The sequence below is a fragment of the Myxine glutinosa genome, chromosome 1, assembly GCF_964187855.1.
Source record: "Myxine glutinosa chromosome 1, kmMyxGlut1.1, whole genome shotgun sequence".
NCBI classification, from domain to species: Eukaryota; Metazoa; Chordata; class Myxini; order Myxiniformes; family Myxinidae; genus Myxine; species Myxine glutinosa.
In genome coordinates this window covers 401,236,197-401,256,785 of record NC_136261.1, presented here as the reverse complement: position 1 = coordinate 401,256,785, position 20,589 = coordinate 401,236,197, and the positions used below count along the sequence as shown (strand labels likewise).

The 20,589-nt window shown below is 43.1% G+C and overlaps 1 protein-coding gene across 2 annotated transcripts in view; it reads right to left on the bottom strand.

The window, feature by feature from the left end:
- Positions 1-19,641, bottom strand: part of LOC144889583 (E3 ubiquitin/ISG15 ligase TRIM25-like) — an 86,055-nt gene extending 66,414 nt beyond the window's left edge. Inside the window, exons 1-2 of one of the 2 annotated variants that reach the window (XM_078770370.1) lie at positions 19,515-19,641; positions 2,773-3,414 (exon numbers count right to left, since the gene is read on the bottom strand). In XM_078770370.1, coding sequence (XP_078626496.1) covers positions 2,773-3,342 — 570 coding nt within the window. In that variant the 5' untranslated portion in view covers positions 3,343-3,414; positions 19,515-19,641. The remainder of the gene's footprint in view (positions 1-2,772; positions 3,415-19,514) is intronic. The other variant, XM_078770371.1, reaches the window with a different exon arrangement.
- Between the last annotated feature and the right edge of the window lie 948 nt (positions 19,642-20,589).

The following is a 20,589-nucleotide window of genomic DNA, read 5'->3' as shown; positions in this document are numbered from 1 at the left end:
TCGCAGTTCATCATTTGTCTTCCTCTCTCTCAACGATACTCCACACATCCACTGAACCATTCGCATTTCCACCCTTTCCAACCTTCGTTGCTGCTCTTCGTTCATTACCCACGTCTCGCTCCCATAAATAAAATATAATTATAATTTAAATTTTATTTAAATATAATTTAAATAAACATAAGTGCAAATTTCGCATGTGGAAAAAGTAAGTACACCCTTGGCTCTAATAGGTGGTATTGCCCCCATTGGCAGAAACAACTTCAAGTAGGCGTTTCTTATAACTGTCTACCAATCTCTGACATCGACTGGGAGAAGTTTTTTTCCCACTCCTCCATGCAGAATTCTTTCAGCTGTGTGATGTTTGAGGGGTTTCTTGCATGGAAAGCTCATTTCAAATCCCCCCACAACATCTCGATGGGATTTAGTTCCGGGCTTTGACTTGGCCATTCCAGAACCCTCCATTTCTTTCTTTTCAGCCATTCCTTGGTGGATTTACTGGTATGTTTAGGGTCATTGTCATGTTGCAAGGTCCACCTTCTGTTGAGCGTTAATTTTCCGACAGACGGCCTCACATTATCCTGCAGCACCCTCTGGTGCAATTAAGAATTCATAGTGGATTCTATGATGGTGAGCTGCCCAGGCCCTGATGCAGCAAAGCTGCTCCAAACCATAATATTTCCACCACCATGCTTTACAGTTGGTATCAGGTTCTTGTGGTCAAATGCTGTCTTTGGTTTTCGCCAAACATGTCTTCTGGTACTGTGGCCAAATAGCTCTACCTTTGACTCATCTGTCCAGAGCACATTGTTCCAGAAGTTCTGGTCTTTGCCTCGGTGTTCATTGGCAAACTTTAGTCTTGCCCTGATGTTCTTTCTGGACAGCAAAGGTTTCCTCCTGGCACACCTCCCATGTCGATCAAATTTGTGCAGCCTCTTTCTCATGGTAGACTCGTGCACTTTGACATCAACAGTGGCAAGAGCTACCTGTAGGTCCCGTGATGACATTCTGGGGTTCTTAGAGACTTCTTTCAACATCTTGCGGTCTGCTCTCAGGCTGAACTTGCTGGGGCGGCCTGGCCTGAACAAGTTGGCAGTTGTTTGGAATCTTCTCCACTTGTAGATGATCTTCCGGACAGTCGAGTGATTGATTTCAAATTGTTTGGAGATCTTTTTAAATCCCTTCCCAGACTCGTAGGCATCTTTAACCTTCTTTCTGAAGGCCTCAGAGAGCTCTTTTGATCTAGGCATGGTGATGCTGCACACTTCAACAACAAAGAGCAAACCAAACTAAATGTCTGAGGTTTAAATAAAACAGGTTCCTCCAAGATCCTCTCTAACGATGTTCTAATCATTTGCACCTGAGCTGGTGCACCTGATTCTAATTTTAGGTATTTGAAGTAGTGATAAATGTAGGGGTGTACTTACTTTTTCCATATGCGAAATTTGCATTTATGTTTATTTAAATTATACAATGGACTACAAAATGTGAATGTTTCATGATATTTGTTATATTATATCACCTTTATCTGTCAATATTGTTGAAATGAAGATCAAATAGCTGTATGTTGAAATATGTTGAAAAAGTCAAAACTTTACATGGGGTGTACTTACTTTTTCACGTGACTGTATATATATATATAATATATGTATCTCTGTGTGCAGTGTCTGTGTTGTCACTGGACTACTCCCTCAAACTTTTGTTTCCGTGGCTGTGAGGTGTTTTGAATCACGTGGTGGTGAAGTGTTGTCATCCCAAACTTCGAGTCTGCACCTATCCCTCCCGTATGTATGTGCTGAGGGGTTTTTTTTGTTTTGTTTTTTCAGCCTAAATCTTCAACTTAAATTGCTTATAACAATGTAATATCACAAACACAACAAATACATTTGTTTAAAATAATTGTTTTTAGTTCGATCGGTGGAAATCATGACAACACAGCAACTCAGGTACAGTCATCTGTCTATATATCTGGGCAGTGTTTGTGTTGTCACTGAACTACTCCCTCAAACTTTTGTTTCCGTGGTTGTGAAGTGTTATTAATAACGTGGTGGTGGTTTTGAATCACGTGGTGGTGAGGTATTTTGAATTATGTGGTGGTGAAGCGTTTTTAAAAACGTGGTGGTGAGGTGTTTTGAACACACACACACACACACACACACACATCCCCACACACACACATCCCCCCACACACACATTCCCCCACACACACATCCCCACACACACACACACACACACACACACACACACACACACACACACACACACACACACCAAGAAATAAAAACTCATCTTCTGTTCTCGTTCCTCATATTCATAATTTGATATCAAATCCAATTTTTTTGAGTATATAGCAATAACAAATTTCACTTCACTGTTCCAATACACTGTACATAGTATGTGATTGCACTGCACATAGTATTGAAGGGCACTGTACATAGGATGTGATTCTGGAAATGGGCTGATATGGAATAAGGAAGGTGAAATGGCAGGAGGTACCTGGAGAAAAAGGTAAAGTACAGCTCTAGGTTTAGCAAGTGAAAAATATTCTCATCTCATGACATCGAGGCAATAACGATTGGATCGAGATTGTAAATTTGTACATTAAAAATTCAGGTCCAACTGCAAGAAGACTATATTTCATGATTTATTGAAAAAAAATTTTTTGAGAAGTTTAAGAAAAAATATCTCCCCACCTTACAATAAATGTGAAAATGATTCACACAAAAAATTGGAATTAATAATATCGAGTGATGAAAAATAGTGTGAAACACAAACCTTGAGTTCAGTATGAGCAATCTTCACAGCAACAACTTTGTGGTCCTGATGTTGTCCATCCATGCACATCGGGCACATCAATTTCCCATCATCGATACAGTAGAGTTGAATTGCATTTTTGTGCTCGGAGCATCTCAGTTCTCCCACATCTTTTCCCGGCTCGACCAGTTTGTGTCCTTTCTGTTGATGAGGCTTCACGTGCTTCTCACAACATAGGATCTGACACGGGACACACAGCTTGACCGCCTCTCTTTTACACAACTCACAGTGAATTCCACTCTCTTGCGCATCAACCCTCGATCCGAGTTCTCTCTGTCTCATCTTCACCTGTTCTACCAATCTGGCAAGCATCACATTCTTTTTGAGTTTTGGCTTTTGAGGAAAAACCTCACGGCAATTTGGACAAGAAAAGGTTCGAACTTGTTTCCCGGTTTCCCAATATTTCTCAACACATAAATGACAAAACGAGTGGCCGCATGCCAGTGTTACAGGCTCGGTTAAGAGGTCGATGCACACAGTGCATGTGAGTTCATCGGTACTAACTCCAATATTAATTGAAGAAGAAGCCATTCCGTTGGGATCAGAGAACTGCTGGGATCAACGAAGCATGTGCAGCAGAGTTGAAACCTGCATGTGGAGAGTCTGAAAAAAATTCAAAAGAACAAAACAAGTAAACCAAAGAGAACAATTACATCATATATAGCCGTGGCCAAAAATATCGGTACCCTTGCATTTTTTTCAAATAATGCACCATTTCTTTCAGAAAATTGTTGAAATTTAAAAATACTTTGGTATTCACATTTGTATTTCTTTTGTTTACAGTGGAACAAAACAAAACAAGCTGAAAAAAATTACTAAATCTTAGCTTATTCCACACAGAAATCCTAAAATTGCCCGGACAATATTATTGGCACCTTTTAGAAGTTGTTAGAAATAATTAAATTTCAAGCAGGTGATTCTGCTTTACTTTGGAATTGAACTCACCTGAGGTGAGTTGCAGGTGCATGCAATATAAAAATCACTCATTCAACCAGTTTGAATGGAGAAGAGGAGTCATTCTGCTTTTTTGTGTCACTGTGTGTACTGCAATGAACGTGGAGAAAAGAAAGAAAACCAAAGAATTGTCTGAGGAGGTGAGACACAAGATTGTAGCCAAGCATTGAAATCTCAAGACTACAAGTCCATCTCCAGAGACGTTGATGTTGCTGTGTCCACCGCACACAATGTTATCAGGAAGTTTAAGGCCCATGGCACTGTAGCTAAACTCACTGGACAGGGCTGCAAGAGAAAACTTGATCGAAGATCGCAGCGAAGGATTGTTTGAATGGTGGAGAAAGCACCTCGACCAAATGCCAAACAAATTCAAGCTGACCTTCAGACACAAGGTACGACAGTTTCAACTCGCACCATCTGTTGCCAACTCAATGAAAGGGGGTTCTATGGTAGGAGACCCAGGAGGATCCACTGCTGAAAGAGACATAAGAAAGCCCGGTTGGAGTTTGCCAAAACACACCTGAAGAAGCTAAAATCTTTCTGTGGACAGATGAGACCAAATTAGAGCTTTTTGGGAAAGCACATCATCTCTACGTTTACAGAAAACAAAATGAAGTCTTCAAAGAAAAGAACACCTTCCCTACATGAAACATGGAGGACGTTCAGTGACGTTTTGGGATTGCTATGCTGCCCTGGCACTGGGTACCTTGAATGTGTGCACGGCATCATGAAATCAGGAGATTGCCAAGGTATTTTGGAGTGCAATGTTGAACCCAGTATCAGAAAGCTGGGTCTCCGTCGAAGGTCATGGGTCTAGCAGCAGGGCAATGACCCCAAACACACTTCAAAAAGCACCCAGGAATGGTTAAGACAAAACGCTGAACTGTTCTGAAGTGGCCAGCAATGAGTCCAGATCTAAATCCCATTGAACACCTGTGGGGAGATCTGAAAACATCAGTTGGGATGATGGGAAAACAGCAGGCACACTTCAAATCTGGGAGAACTGGAGCTGTTTGCACAAGAAGAGTGGGCCAACCTGCCAGTAGAGAGGTGAAGGAAACTCATTCATGGCTATAGGAAGCGATTGACTGCAGTTGTTTTGTCCAAAGGTTGTGCTGCCAAATATTAAGGCCATGGTGTCAATAATTTTGTCAATGCCATTTCTTTTTATTATCTGATTTAAATGGATATATTATGTTCTGAATTAAAAACAAAGGTTCTGTAATATTAACAGGGAAATATAGAACTGTGGAGACCAAATACTTTTGTCAATTTCAACGTATTGTCGTGCAACCGCCGAAATTAATATCTGGCGGTCGCGGATGCCGATCATGAAGGCTTTAACTCCGAAGCGGAAACTCAATGGCGGATTCCAAAACCTAAAGCCCCTAAGCGCGCAGAATGGAGGGAAGCGGCGAGAGTCCCCGCCGCCTTAACTATCAAATCAATCAGGAAACTGCATTCAGATATTATGTACAAAAAGTAATATAAGGGTGTATTCAATGAAAGCAAGGACAGGAAAAGCATGCGTCGGTAATAAAATATCCTAAATCGGGATCCCGCACACCGACTTCAGAAACACAAAGAGGGGAATATGAATTAAAGAAAAGAACACGTCATGTAAAATGTATACGCGGAGCTCGGCTTATCTGTCTCGTCGTTGGCTTTGGCCGCCGTCCAACATGCGGCTCCGTTCGGCGCCGATGTACCCACGAGGCCGCGCTCCAAGCTCCGATCCTCTCGCCGCCCATGAGGTCCGTGCACCAAACTCCAAAGCACCCAACGCAGGCCAGCGACTTCACACGAGGTCGATCCCCACACGAAGCACGAAAAGACAGGAACGGAGAGAATGCAGGTGTGACCGCACGTCTCGTCCTTCCAAGTCGCTTCTCAACTGCTCACTGCCAACTGCGCACTGCAAAACTAACTCTCGACCACGAATCAAACTGCCCTCGACTCAGGAATGTCACTCTCTACTGAACTGCCAGGGGCCAGGAGTGAACTCGTCTCAACTCAACACCAACTCGTGACTCAACTGTTCGACTCTCTCGTGCACATGAAGTCTTGCTCAACTCCTGCTCAACTCGGGATCAGATCTGAACTGCTCGAAATGGCATCCGGCTCCCGCTAATATCTCCGGCCGGTGACGTCAGCTTTGGCACACTAAAAGTCCAACTCAGGATCGCACCGGGACTCTCTCAAGCTGTGCACTGCGAACCGTGAACTCAAAAACCTTCTCACTGCCAGGAATGTCACTCAACTGACAGTCCTACTCCATCTGAACTGCCCGAAATGGCGTCCGGCCCCCGTTCATATCCATGGCCGGTGACGTCAGCATTGGCGCACTGCTCTGCCAATCAGAGCCTCCATCGACTCGCCGGCTCGTCCAGGGGCACGCCCACTGCGCCACTCTCACTCCCGTCCCTGCTCCTTGTGTTATAGCACGTGCTATGCAAAGCGGGTAGGCCTCTCGGAGGTGCAAATGGTGGCGGCCGGGTGGCGGTGTTCTGGCCTGCTTTCTTCCGAAGTCATGTCAGGGGGAAAGGGCGTCATTAGTGTTGTACTAAGGGAATCCTAACCAATGTCTATGTGGTCTGCAGTGCCATAAGGGACAAAGGTTTGATTACCAGGTGAGACATACAAGGGCTCTTCTCATTAACCCCTACACTACCTATCACTCGAATCTCCTGGTAGATCCACAGTTATACACCTTAACCGACAAAACGCCTACACATGGACTTATTACAGGTAGTGTTCCTTACTGCGACACATGAAGCATGTTACCTACTCAGATCTACTCTGCTCTACATATATCACTACCCAAATTCGTAACAGTATTTTAGAGAAAATTGTGAGTTACTTGAAAAAAGTGCAAGGTGCCAATATTTTTGGCCATGACTGTATAATAATCAAACAATCCAAAATTCAAAGTACAAACTTAAGTCAAATTGCGAGCTTTACATCTCCATTCAAAAGATGGAATCCTTAAAGATGTATCTCCCTTTGCCAAGAGTGTTCCAGAAAAGCATTCTTTGGTAAATGCAAACCCAGGTATCAAAGCCAAAACAAGCAACTTTCAATCTTTCAACTTTCAACTTTCAAACAGGCAAGAATTTTCAATCAAGAAAGATGTTGAACTAGAATGGCACTCGGTACATACAGAACATATCTCCACCAGGCTGAACAGTTTATGTTTTGTATCCGACTGATAAACAGGATCTGGATTCGGACCTGAACCCAAATCGAATCGGATTGTTCTCGTCACCTGCCCAACTTATCCACCAAGTTTTGTCATAATCAGTTTCCAACTTTTTGAAATATCATGCTAAATCTCGTTTTTGGCCCCATCTCTCAATGGTGAAGAATCACAAAATGATTAAATCATTCACTATCTGGATTTGAGATGAAACTAATTTGTCTTCATCACACAACCAATCTGTCCATCAAGTTTCATCATAATCAGTCCATAACATTTTGAGATATCGTGCTATCTATCGTGTTTGCCACATCGCTCAATGGTGAAGAATCAGTTGAAAAATTTCTAATATCCGGATCTGAATCTTTACTAAAATTGAATCAATTCATCCTTGTCGAACACCCAACATGTCCACCAAATTTCGTCCGAACCCGTCAATAACGTTTTGAGCTATCCTGCTCACAGACAGTTTATATATAGTATATATAGTGCACACAGTATAAAACAGTTTATGTATATACACAGTATAATACAGTTTATATATACACCGTATAATACAGTTTATATATACACAGTATAATACAGTTTATATATACACAGTATAATACAGTTTATATATACACAGTATAATACAGTTTATATATACACAGTATAATACAGTTTATATATACACAGTATAATACAGTTTATATATACACAGTATAATACAGTTTATATATACACTGTATAAAACAGTTTATATATACACAGTATTGTTACGGTTTTGGAATAAAGGATAATCCCCCTCGTAGGTAGACGCACCACAACATGAAGCCTCGTGATAGTGTAGTTATTTCTTAGTGAATGTAAGCATAGTCCTTTCCCGTGTTAGTTTTGCGTTGAGCAGGCCTGTGAGTAGGGTGGTCTTTTGGCGCTGAAATGCCACGTGGCAGGCCTGAACAAGTCTGGCAAGGCCGAAGGGGGGAGCTGCAGGGGGAGTGGCCGGTAAGCAATGAGCCACCAATCAGAGCTCGAGGGGAGTGGCTGACAACGGGGATGAGAGGTGGGGCTTGGAACATTCGAGTAAGGCCGGGGCGGAGCCATAAAACCCTGCTCCGAGCCCCCCATCTTAGAAGAGTTGAGTCGTGTGCACAGTTTGGAGAACGCAAGGAGTTGAGCTGGAGTGCGCGTCGGAGAGAGAGAACGCGCAAGAGAACGAGTCAGAGTGTTGGACTTGAATCACTGAAATAGCCGCGCGGTACACGAATCCCCCGTGCCCCGTGCCCTGCGCTGTATTAATCGCGCTTGGGAAGACGATCCATTCTGGGCCACAGACGCGCGATCTCCCTGCCTGCCTTTTCCTGCATACGTGCTGTGACCGCCAGAGGGCCACGCCGGGCGAGCTGCCCCAGAGCGACCGACGGCAAAGCAAGCTTGGCACACGAACGTCCTCCTCCTTCTCCCCGTGTGCGTGAGTGGGCCCTGTGTCTGGATATGTTAACATTGTTAAGCATCTGCTCTGTGTCCCCTTTCCTTATCCTGATCACTGTACATTGTGTAAATAAATTGTGTTCTTCCTCTGATTTGACCGTTCCCGTCGCTTCCATTAATTGGCCTCGCATGGTACGAATAGAACCGCACAAATCGGGTTCCATAAAAGTAACGGCACGAGTCACGTGATACGCATACCTCTTGGGCGTACTCGATTAAGCGTGGCTCGTGCGAGGTCCGGTCCCCGCTTTCGTGGCAGCATGGGTTAAAGGTACGTGCGGCGTCGACCGGACACCCTTTTTTTTTCTTTCTTTTTTGTATACTGAATCGAGGCTCGTGAAAGAGCTGACATTTACTTCACAAACAAATCAATCAGACAAACAAAATATATAAAAAGAGGGAGTGGAAGACAAGAGAAGGGGAAGCACACAAACACTTGAGAGCACACAACATTTAAGAGCAGGGAGATGTGTGGGAGGGAGAGTGCTTGGGGGGAGGAGGCGTGGGAAGGGGGGGGGTGGGGTGGGAGAAGTATAAAACACAAGGACACCAAGGACTTCCAGGACAGAAGTTGGTATTTCAAAAAAGTGGAATTGGGGTGAAATTAGCGGGGATAGAAAAGATCAAGGTTTTGGATGGGGGAAGATAAGAGATGGTGGTGAACAGCTGTTTTAAAGACCTGGAGGGTGGAGTGGGATTGAAGAGAGTGAGGGAGTTTGTTCCAGAGGTGGGAGAAAAGAGGAATGAAGGAGTGAAGGTGAGCAGAGAGTCTTGATTTTGGCAGTTTAACCATAAGAGGGTTGCAGGCAGATCTTGTGCGACCTGTAGGAATATTTGCGGGACAGAGCCCAGAGAGAGCTGGGGGGGGGGGCAGGGCCAGAGAGGAGTCGGTAGAAGACGGAAAGACCACCAACCTGCCTGCGGTGAGTGAGTGAGAGGCCCTTGGAGTTAGCTTCATCATGGGAGATTCCAATGATTCTGAATGCTTTGGTTTCAACAGCGTGAAGACGAGCTAGGTGTGAGGCAGGAGCACCAGCCCAGAGGGGAGAGCAGTATTCCATTGAGCTGCGGATGAAAGCCTTGTATGTGGTGAGGAGCTCAGGTGTGCCAAGGAAGGACTTCGCACGACGGAGGATGCCCAGTCGGCGACTGGCTTTGGAGGCCAGATTTGAAATGTGGTTTTCCCAGGAAAGATCATGGCAGATAGTGAGACCCAAAAGCTTGAGTGACAGAACTTCTTGGAGAGGTTTATTCAGAAAGTGGATGGGAGGGTTGTCCAGTCGGTCTTTTCGGAGAGACATCGTAAGAGTGTGAGATTTGTCAGGATTGAAAGACATGTTCCACTTGTTTGCCCAGTCTGTGATTTTGTCCAGGTCTGCAGAGAGTGAGGAGGCTGCAGACTGCCGATCTGAGGGATGAAGAATGGAGTGACAGAGAGTAGAGTCATCAGCAAAGAGATAGAGAGGATTTTCAAGAGAGTCAGAGAGATCATTGATGAAGACCAGAAAAAGCACAGGGCCCAGAACACTGCCTTGGGGAACTCCAGCCTGAACAGGAAGAGGAGATGAGAGAAACCCATTCAGGGCCACACGTTGACTACGACTAGAGAGGAAGTCCGCCAGCCATGCGTGGAGATTTCCATGGATACCAACAGAGGAGAGTTTGGTGAGCAGAGCGGGGTGCCAGACCGTATCGAAGGCACGTGATACGTCAAGGGAGACAGCTCTGATTTCCTGTTTGGCATTGAGGACCTCCATCCATTGTTGAGAAAGCAGAAGCAGCATGTCCAGAGTAGAGTGACCAGAGTACAGTCAGAGTAGAGTGACCAGTAGAGTGACCAGGTTTTCACGCTTGCTGCGGAAGTGGCGATTCGGCCTCGTGGACATGAAGACCCAGGGGGAAAAAGGGGTTTAATCCCCCCTTTGTAACGTGGAATGGGCTTCGGGAGATCCGCAACAGTATAATACAGTTTATATATGCACAGTATAATACAGTTGATATATACACAGTATAATACAGTTTATATATACACAGTATAAAACAGTTTATATATGCACAGTATAATACAGTTGATATATACACAGTATAATACAGTTTAAATATACACAGTATAATACAGTTTAAATATACACAGTATAAAACAGTTTATATATACACATATATGATTTAGGATTTATTTTTATTATTAAATTATTTTATTATTTTATTACAATACATAATTTATTATTATGATTTATGGGAGTGAGACATGGGTAATGAACGTAGAGCAGCAACGAAGGCTGGAAAGGGTGGAAATGCGAATGGTTCGGTGGATATGCGGAGTATCGTTGAGAGAGAGGAAGACAAATGATGAATTGCGAAAGATGATGGGAATAGAGCCTGTGATTGAGGCTGTGAAGAGGAACAGGTTGAGATGGTTTGGTCATGTGTTGAGGAAGGATGAAAGTGACTGGTTGAGAAGAGTGATGGAAATGAATGTAGAAGGAAGTAGAGGACGGGGAAGACCGAGAAAGACTTGACTAAAGATGGTGGAAGAAGAAATTCGGGCAAAGGGGGTTAACAAGGAGAGATGCAGAAAATAGGGCAAAATGGAGAAGTTTGTCATGGGGACCGCAAGGCTAACCCCCGCGCTAGCAGGGAAAATGGCCTTAAAATGCATGTTGTTGTTGTTGTTGTTGTTGTTGTTGTTGTTGTTGTATATACACAGTATAAAAAAGTTTTTATATATACACAGTTTAAAACAGTTTATATATACACAGTATAATACAGTTTATATATACACACAGTATAAAACAGTTTATATATACACAGTATAATACAGTTTATATATACACAGTATAATACAGTTTATATATACACAGTATAAAACAGTTTATATATACACAGTATAAAACAGTTTATATATACACACAGTATAAAACAGTTTATATATACACAGTATAATACAGTTTATATATACACAGTATAAAACAGTTTATATATACACAGTATAAAACAGTTTATATATACACAGTATAAAACAGTTTATATATACACAGTATAAAACAGTTTATATATACACAGTATAATACAGTTTATATATTCACAGTATAAAACAGTTTATATATACACAGTATAAAACAGTTTATATATACACAGTATAAAACAGTTTATATATACACAGTATAAATGTTTATATATACACAGTATAAAACAGTTTATATACACACAGTATAATACAGTTTATATATACACAGTATAAAACAGTTTATATATACACAGTATAAATGTTTATATATACACAGTATAAAACAGTTTATATATACACAGTATAATACAGTTTATATATACACAGTATAAAACAGTTTATATACACACAGTATAATACAGTTTATATATACACAGTATAAAACAGTTTATATATACACAGTATAAAACAATTTATATACACACAGTATAATACAGTTTATATATACACAGTATAAAACAGTTTATATATACACAGTATAAAACAGTTTATATATGCACAGTATAAAACAGTTTATATATACACAGTATAAAACAGTTTATATACACACAGTATAAAACAGTTTATATACACACAGTATAATACAGTTTATATATGCACAGTATAAAACAGTTTATATATACACAGTATAGTTCAGTTTATATATGCACAGTATAAAACAGTTTATATATACACAGTATAGTTCAGTTTATATATATCTACAGCATAGCAATTATCATTAGTGATACAAACACAATTGCAAATAAAATCTCAGTAATAACTTGACACAGACGATTTATTCACCAGTAATAACTTGATGACCAAGGATTTATTCACCAGTAATAACTTGATGACCAAGGATTTATTCACCAGTAATAACTTGATGACCAAGGATTTATTCACCAGTAATAACTTGATGACCAAGGATTCATTCACCAGTAATAACTTGATGACCAAGGATTCATTCACCAGTAATAACTTGATGACCGAGGATTCATTCACCAGTAATAACTTGATGACCGAGGATTCATTCACCAGTAATAACTTGATGACCGAGGATTCATTCACCAGTAATAACTTGATGACTGAGGATTCATTCACCAGTAATAACTTGATGACCAAGGATTTATTCACCAGTAATAACTTGATGACCAAGGATTCATTCACCAGTGTTACGGATTTATGTGAATTTAGGTGAATTACTATTCAGGTCTTTGCTTATTAATGTGTAGTCGATTAAAGGTTGTTGTGATTAAAGGGTCAGGAGCCCTTCTGGGAAAAAGGAGACCGGAATCGGAAGGAGAAAAGACACGAGGTCCGGGAGAAGCGGCGATCTTCCTCTTCCTCTCCGAGCTCCGACGCGAGCGGTATCGATATTGAGCAGCGTGGGGGACGCTGCGTTTGAAAGCCCGTCTGGCAAAAGGAGTTACCTGCGCGGGGTAATTACGCCTTTACACGTCAAGTTGCCGTGGGTTCATGCACGGAACCAAGCGTCCGGCACAGTTCGCCTCACCGTCTACAAGGACGCGTACGGGTCGCACCTTGGGCCTCGCGCGCTGGGCAAGCCGCGCGTTGCTTTGCCCGCTTTGCTTGGCAAGGAGGTGTGTGCTGCAGCCGTTGTTCCCGGTACGTGACGTGCACGTTTGGGAGCACGTCAGCCAGGGGTTCGTTCAACCGCCCGTGTGCGGAGAAGCCGACCTTCACCTTGGTCTGGAGGGACCCAGAGACATTGTGAGGGACAGTGACCAAAAGGGGTCGTGAGTGGGGAAAGGGGGGACATATATAAGATGGCCATCTTAGTAATATTGGATTGATTGTTGATGGTTGTTGATTGCTTGGGGAATATATTATTGATTACTCCGGATCCTTGGTGTGGGGTTTCTTATTGACTGGAATTCATATTGATTGCATTACGAAAGCGTATAAATCATAGATCTTTCTGGCGGAGTTCCTCTCACGGTCCGGGGGTCACCGAGACCAGGTAGTCACCGGGAGGACCACGTAACAGAAATTGGGGGCTCGTCCGGGATCTATAAAATTTTCTAAATTTTAGTCCGGGAAAGAATTCCCAAGAGTGGGAACTTTTCCAACGTTCCTAAAATTGTTTTGCTCTGTCGACAAAACAACAACAACAACAAAAAAATAATAATAATAACAATAGCAATAATAGTAATACTGTTGCTTTTCTTTGTTGGAAATTTCTGGGGTGAAGGTTAACAGGTGTTAACGATAGGCACCATGGCGTTTGTGGCACAGAACTTTGCGGTAACCCCGAGTGAGGCACAGTTCCGAGCGTTACTAAAATCGGACCTCTTGAAATTGGCCAAACATTTTAACTTGGAGGTCCGAACTAATTTGAGGAAGGCAGAGTTGCAGACCACGGTGATACAGTCTATGGTGGGATTAGGAACATGGGACGAGTTAGCCTGGGAGTGGCTACCTGAAGAACCAGAAGACGTTGAGCTCCGGAAACTGGAGTTGCAATTACGGAGCCAGGAACGGATCAAAGAAGAGGAAAGGAAAGCAGAAGAGAGGAGAGAAGAGAAACAAGCAGAGGAAAGGAGAGTGGAAAGAGAACTCCAGGAAAGGTTAAAAGAAGAAGAAAGGAAAGCAGAAAAGGAAAGAGCAGAAGAAGAAAGGAAAGCAGAAAAGGAAAGAGCAGAAGAAGAAAGGAAAGCAGAAAAGGAAAGAGCAGAAGAAGAAAGGAAAGCAGAAAAGGAAAGAGCAGAAGAAGAAAGGAAAGCAGAAGAGAGGAGAGAAGAGAAACAAGCAGAGGAAGGGAGAGTGGAACGAGAACTCCAGGAAAGGTTAGAAGGGAGAAAAGCAGAGGAGAGGAGAGCTGCCAGGGAGCTCGAAGCAGAGGAGAGAAAAGCCGAAAGGGAGTTGAAGGAACGTGATCTGGCGCTTCAGCAAGAGATTAAATTCAAGGAGCTGGATTTAATGAGAGAACGGGGAGAGGTACCACCCTTGCTGACGGGGTCGACACCTAGCCAGAACACCTGGGATGTGGGCAGACATGTGAGGCTGGTTCCACCCTTCAGTGAAAAGGAAGTCGCTAAATTTTTTCCACACTTTGAAAAAGTGGCTCGACAGTTAAACTGGCCGGAGGAGGCCTGGACCGTACTAGTGCAAAGTGTGCTGGTGGGTAAAGCTCAAGAGATTTATTCGGCGCTACCAATGGACCAATGTGCAGATTATGAGGTATTGAAGAAGCACATCCTCAAAGCGTATGAGTTGGTTCCTGAAGCGTACCGGCAAAAATTCAGGAATGCCAGGAAGAGGGAGAGTGAGACCCATGTGGAGTTTGCCAGAGTGAAAGAAAACATGTTTGATCGGTGGTGTGAGTCGAAAGGAGTCGGGAACGACTTCGAAGCATTGCGTGACTTGATGCTGGTGGAGGAATTTCAACAGTGTGTCCACGAGGACATCAAAGTGTACCTGCAGGAAAAGAAAGTACCAAAGTTGTGGGACGCAGCCACCATGGCAGATGATTATGCCTTAACACACCGGATAGGGGTCCACGAACCTAACTCCTCGCCTAGACTTCAGCAGGGGAGTTATGGAACACCCGGTGCGGAGAACGACAATACATGGCGGCGGCCTCGAGAGGATTATGGGGACAACGCGGATACCCCACCTGTTCGAAATCAGAGGGCTACGGGCCCAAGACAAACTTATTTCCCGGGGGGCCCGAGGCAGACCACGAGTTTTTCCTCCGGGCCGACTTGCGCCTTTTGCAAAAAACCTGGACACTTGATGTCCAGTTGTTACCTCATGAAAAGGGAAAACCCAGAGCGGAGTCTGACTATTACAACTCCGAATGCGATGGCAAGCGTAAGAAATCGCCCACAGAAGAGTTACCAACCATTTATTTATGAGGGGTTGGTCTCACTCAAGGGAGACTTGACTAACCCAAGACCTGTTAGGGTATTGAGGGACACAGGAGCCCATCAATCCTTAATGCTTGAAGGCATTTTGCCATTGTCAAAGAGTACCGCAACTGGTGATAGTGTTCGGTTACAAGGGATCGGTGGCTGTGTTAGTGCCCCACTTCATGTCATCCATTTGGAATCCGATTTGGTGTCAGGACCGGTCACCGTCGGTTTACAAGCCACGCTTCCTGTAGAGGGAGTATCTGTGATTATCGGGAATGATTTGGCCGGGGGGCAAATTTATGGTAACCCGAGGGTGGGTAAAGAGCCCCGCAGGGGAAATAACACCACCCCAGCTCGGGATGGCGACAAAAGTTCCAAGTTATTTGTAGGGGGACTGAACTTCAACACAGAGGAAGAAGTTCTGACCTCTGTCTTCAACAGATATGGGCCGCTGGTGGAAGTGCGGGTGGTAAAAGACAGGGAAACGCAACGGTCAAGAGGGTTCGGCTTTGTCACGTTTGCAAGCACAAAAGACGCCAGAGAGGCAGAGAAGAATTGGAATGGTAAGGCTTTGGAGGGTCGGACCATAACAGTAGGGAAGGCCTTTCGTAGGCGTCAAGAGGTCTACAGAAGAGGACAACTTGGCGGTAGTTTTGGGGTTGGCAGCAGCCGATATTACTATGGAGGCTCCCAGAGTTACGGCACCTCCCGAAAGAATGAATGTCAGAGCACTGGCCGAAACGGAGACCGCCAGTCAGGTAACGGCTGGGACAAGGGGTCCCACCGTAACTGTTAGGAGTCTGGAGAAGTTGAAGCACTAGATAAGAGGGAGCCGCCGAGCCGGGGCTCCTACACGGACTAACCGTGAACGCCACGTTCTTCAAGGCGTCCAGGTAGTGAACTTTCCTGCACGGACTAACCGTGAACTCCACGTTCTTAAAGGCGTCCATGCAATGAACGTTCCTCCCCGGACTAACCGTGAACTCCACATTCCTTAAGGCGTCCATGTAGGGAATACTCAGCTGGGCCTCCCGAAAAAGTGCTATCGAGAGGTTTAACGTTGGGGCTTTGGTCACCACCTCTTAACCGTCATTCAAGAGAAACTAGAAGTGGTTGACGCTTGGTCCAGAGTGAATTAATCTGGGGGTTTTGTGAAATTTTGTTGCTTTATTTTTAAGTGATAATTGTGCCCGGGGGGAACTGATGATTTAGGGGGTGTGAGTTATCTGGTTTGTTTATCAAAGTTGGCCGGCAAAGAAAGTTTTCGCTGGCGTCAAACTTTCTTTCTTGAAGGGGGGGAGTGTTATGGATTTATGTGAATTTAGGTGAATTACTATTCAGGTCTTTGCTTATTAATGTGTAGTCGATTAAAGGTTGTTGTGATTAAAGGGTCAGTAGCCCTTCTGGGGAAAAGGAGACCGGAAACGGAAGGAGAAAAGACACGAGGTCCGGGAGAAGCGGCGATCTTCCTCTTCCTCGCCGAGCTCCGACGCGAGCGGTATCGATATTGAGCAGCGTGGGGGACACTGCGTTTGAAAGCCCGTCTGGCGAAAGGAGTTACCTGCGCGGGGTAATTACCCCTTTACACGTCAAGTTGCCGTGGGTTCGTGCACGGAACCAAGCGTGCACAGTTCGCCTCACCATCTACAAGGATGCGTACGGGTCGCACCTTGGGCCTCGCGCGCTGGGCAAACCGCGCGTTGCTTTGCCCACTTTGCTTGGCAAGGAGGTGTGCGCTGCAGCCGTTGTTCCCGGTACGTGACGTGCACGTTTGGGAGCACGTCAGCCGTGGGTTCGTTCAACCACCCGTGTGCGGAGAAGCCGACCTTCACCTTGGTCTGGAGGGGCCCAGAGACATTGTGAGGGACAGTGACCAAAAGGGGTCGTGAGTGGGGAAAGGGGGGACATATATAAGATGGCGTTCTTAGTAATATTGGATTGATTGTTGATGGTTGTTGATTGCTTGGGGAATATATTATTGATTACTCCGGATCCTTGGTGTGGGGTTTCTTATTGACTGGAATTCATATTGATTGCGTTACGAAAGCGTATAAATCATAGATCTTTCTGGCGGAGTTCCTCTCACGGTCCGGGGGCCACCGAGAGCAGGTAGTCACCGGGAGGACCACATAACACCAGTAATAACTTGATGACCGAGGATTCATTCACCAGTAATAACTTGATGACCAAGGATTTATTCACCAGTAATAACTTGATGACCGAGGATTCATTCACCAGTAATAACTTGATGACCGAGGATTCATTCACCAGTAATAACTTGATGACCGAGGATTCATTCACCAGTAATAACTTGATGACCGAGGATTTATTCACCAGTAAAAACTTGATGACCGAGGATTTATTCACCAGTAATATTCAACTTGATCACCGACGACTTATTCACCAGTAAAAACTTGATCACCAACGACTTATTCACCAGTAAAAACTTGATGACCGAGGATTTATTCACCAGTAATAACTTGATGACCGAGGATTTATTCACCAGTAATAACTTGATGACCGAGGATTCATTCACCAGTAATAACTTGATGACCGAGGATTCATTCACCAGTAATAACTTGATGACCGAGGATTCATTCACCAGTAATAACTTGATGACCAAGGATTTATTCACCAGTAATAACTTGATGACCGAGGATTCATTCACCAGTAATAACTTGATGACCGAGGATTCATTCACCAGTAATAACTTGATGACCGAGGATTCATTCACCAGTAATAACTTGATGACCGACGATTTATTCACCAGTAAAAACTGGATCACAGACGACTTATTCACCAGTAATATTCAACTTGATCACCGACGACTTATTCACCAGTAAAAACTTGATCACCAACGACTTATTCACCAGTAAAAACTTGATGACCGAGGATTTATTCACCAGTAATAACTTGATGACCGAGGATTTATTCACCAGTAATAACTTGATGACCGAGGATTCATTCACCAGTAATAACTTGATGACCGAGGATTCATTCACCAGTAATAACTTGATGACCGAGGATTCATTCACCAGTAATAACTTGATGACCAAGGATTTATTCACCAGTAATAACTTGATGACCAAGGATTCATTCACCAGTAATAACTTGATGACCAAGGATTCATTCACCAGTAATAACTTGATGACCAAGGATTTATTCACCAGTAATAACTTGATGACCGAGGATTTATTCACCAGTAATAACTTGATGCCCAAGGATTTATTCACCAGTAAAAACTTGATCACCGCCGATTTATTCACCAGTAATAACTTGATGCCCAAGGATTTATTCACCAGTAAAAACTTAATCACCGCCGATTTATTCACCAGTAATAACTTGATGACCGAGGATTTATTCACCAGTAAAAACTTGATGACCGAAGATTTATTCACCAGTAATAACTTGATGACCGACGATTTATTCACCAGTAAAAACTGGATCACAGACGACTTATTCACCAGTAATATTCAACTTGATCACCGACGACTTATTCACCAGTAAAAACTTGATCACCAACGACTTATTCACCAGTAAAAACTTGATGACCGAGGATTTATTCACCAGTAATAACTTGATGACCGAGGATTTATTCACCAATAAAAACTTGATGACCGAGGATTTATTCACCAGTAATAACTTGATCATCGACGATTTATTCACCAGTAATATTAAACTTGATGACCGACGATTTATTCACCAGTAATATTAAACTTGATGACCGACGACTTATTCACCAATAAAAACTTGATCATCGACGATATATTCACCAGTAATATTCAACTTGATCACCGAGGATTTATTCACCAGTAATAACTTGATGACCAACGATTTATTCACCAGTAATAACTTGATGACCAAGGATTTATTCACCAGTAATAACTTGATGACCAACGATTTATTCACCAGTAATAACTTGATGACCGACGATTTATTCACCAGTAAAAACTGGATCACAGACGACTTATTCACCAGTAATATTCAACTTGATCACCGACGACTTATTCACCAGTAAAAACTTGATCACCAACAACTTATTCACCAGTAATATTCAACTTGATCACCGACGACTTATTCACCAGTAAAAACTTGATGACCGAGGATTTATTCACCAGTAATATTAAACTTGATGACCGACGATTTATTCACCAGTAAAAACTTGATGACCGAGGATTTATTCACCAGTAATATTAAACTTGATGACCGACGATTTATTCACCAGTAAAAACTTGATCATCGACGATATATTCACCGTGTCGCTGATATCCCGTGTGCTACTCTCTCCTGTGTGTCCGGTCTGTGAAACGCGCGAACACTTCCGAGAATCAGACGAGCGCCTTTTCCGTAACGTCATTACGAACGTGATGACGTAAGGCCGTACAAGCGCACTCTCGTCCGTGCAGCTGATGCAGGTCCTCACAATACGCAACATACTGAGCCTTCTTTAATTGGGAAGTTTCCACTTATTTTGTGTCTTATTTTTTGAACAACCGAAGTACTCAAGAGGATTTCCACCTTTTGACGTCATGATGACCATTCTTTCTCTGTCCCTTTAAATATCCACTTTGCTCGTCCGATCATTTTACATTTTCAAAAAGATCTTTATTCAGGATCCACGGATTGTTATTCGATCCGATATGATCGTGGTTCGAGTTCGGAAAGTTCCCTTGGACCATCAGCACAGCTCAGCTCGTAGAATGATCTCCGTTCAGTTTTGGGTTCAAACTTTGAAAGGCTTGAATTAATTGTTTTGTGCATTTCAACTCCAATTCGTGAAAGATGGCTTTAAAACGTTTTCTGGCCGACTCCACTTGTAGACACAGGGCCATAGGGTGGATATCTATTTTTTTTTTGATTTCATGACCTGAACCTAGGGATTTGGCAAGAAGAGTGTGGGATGAAGCCTTATGACCTCCAAAACATCTTGTTTTTTTTCACAAGCGATATCGTGGTACCGAGAACCGAGATCATATCATCATACCGAGAACCGAGATCATATCATCATTCCGAGAACCGCTGCCCCAAAACACCAGTATACACCAATTGTATGTTACATTTGAAATACCCATTTACACAGTAAAAAAAACAACACAAACTATATGATGTCATGTTCACATTGGTCTTGGCAGCAATATTTATTAATTCAGACCCCCAAAAGTAGTAAAAATGTTGTTTTAACGACTTGGTAAAATAACATGCTGTTGATGCATTTATCAGAAAGTCATGTTTTTGGACCTTAAAACCTGCATAATTTTAAATTTTTGTTCAATATTTGTGATTGGTGTTGCTACTAC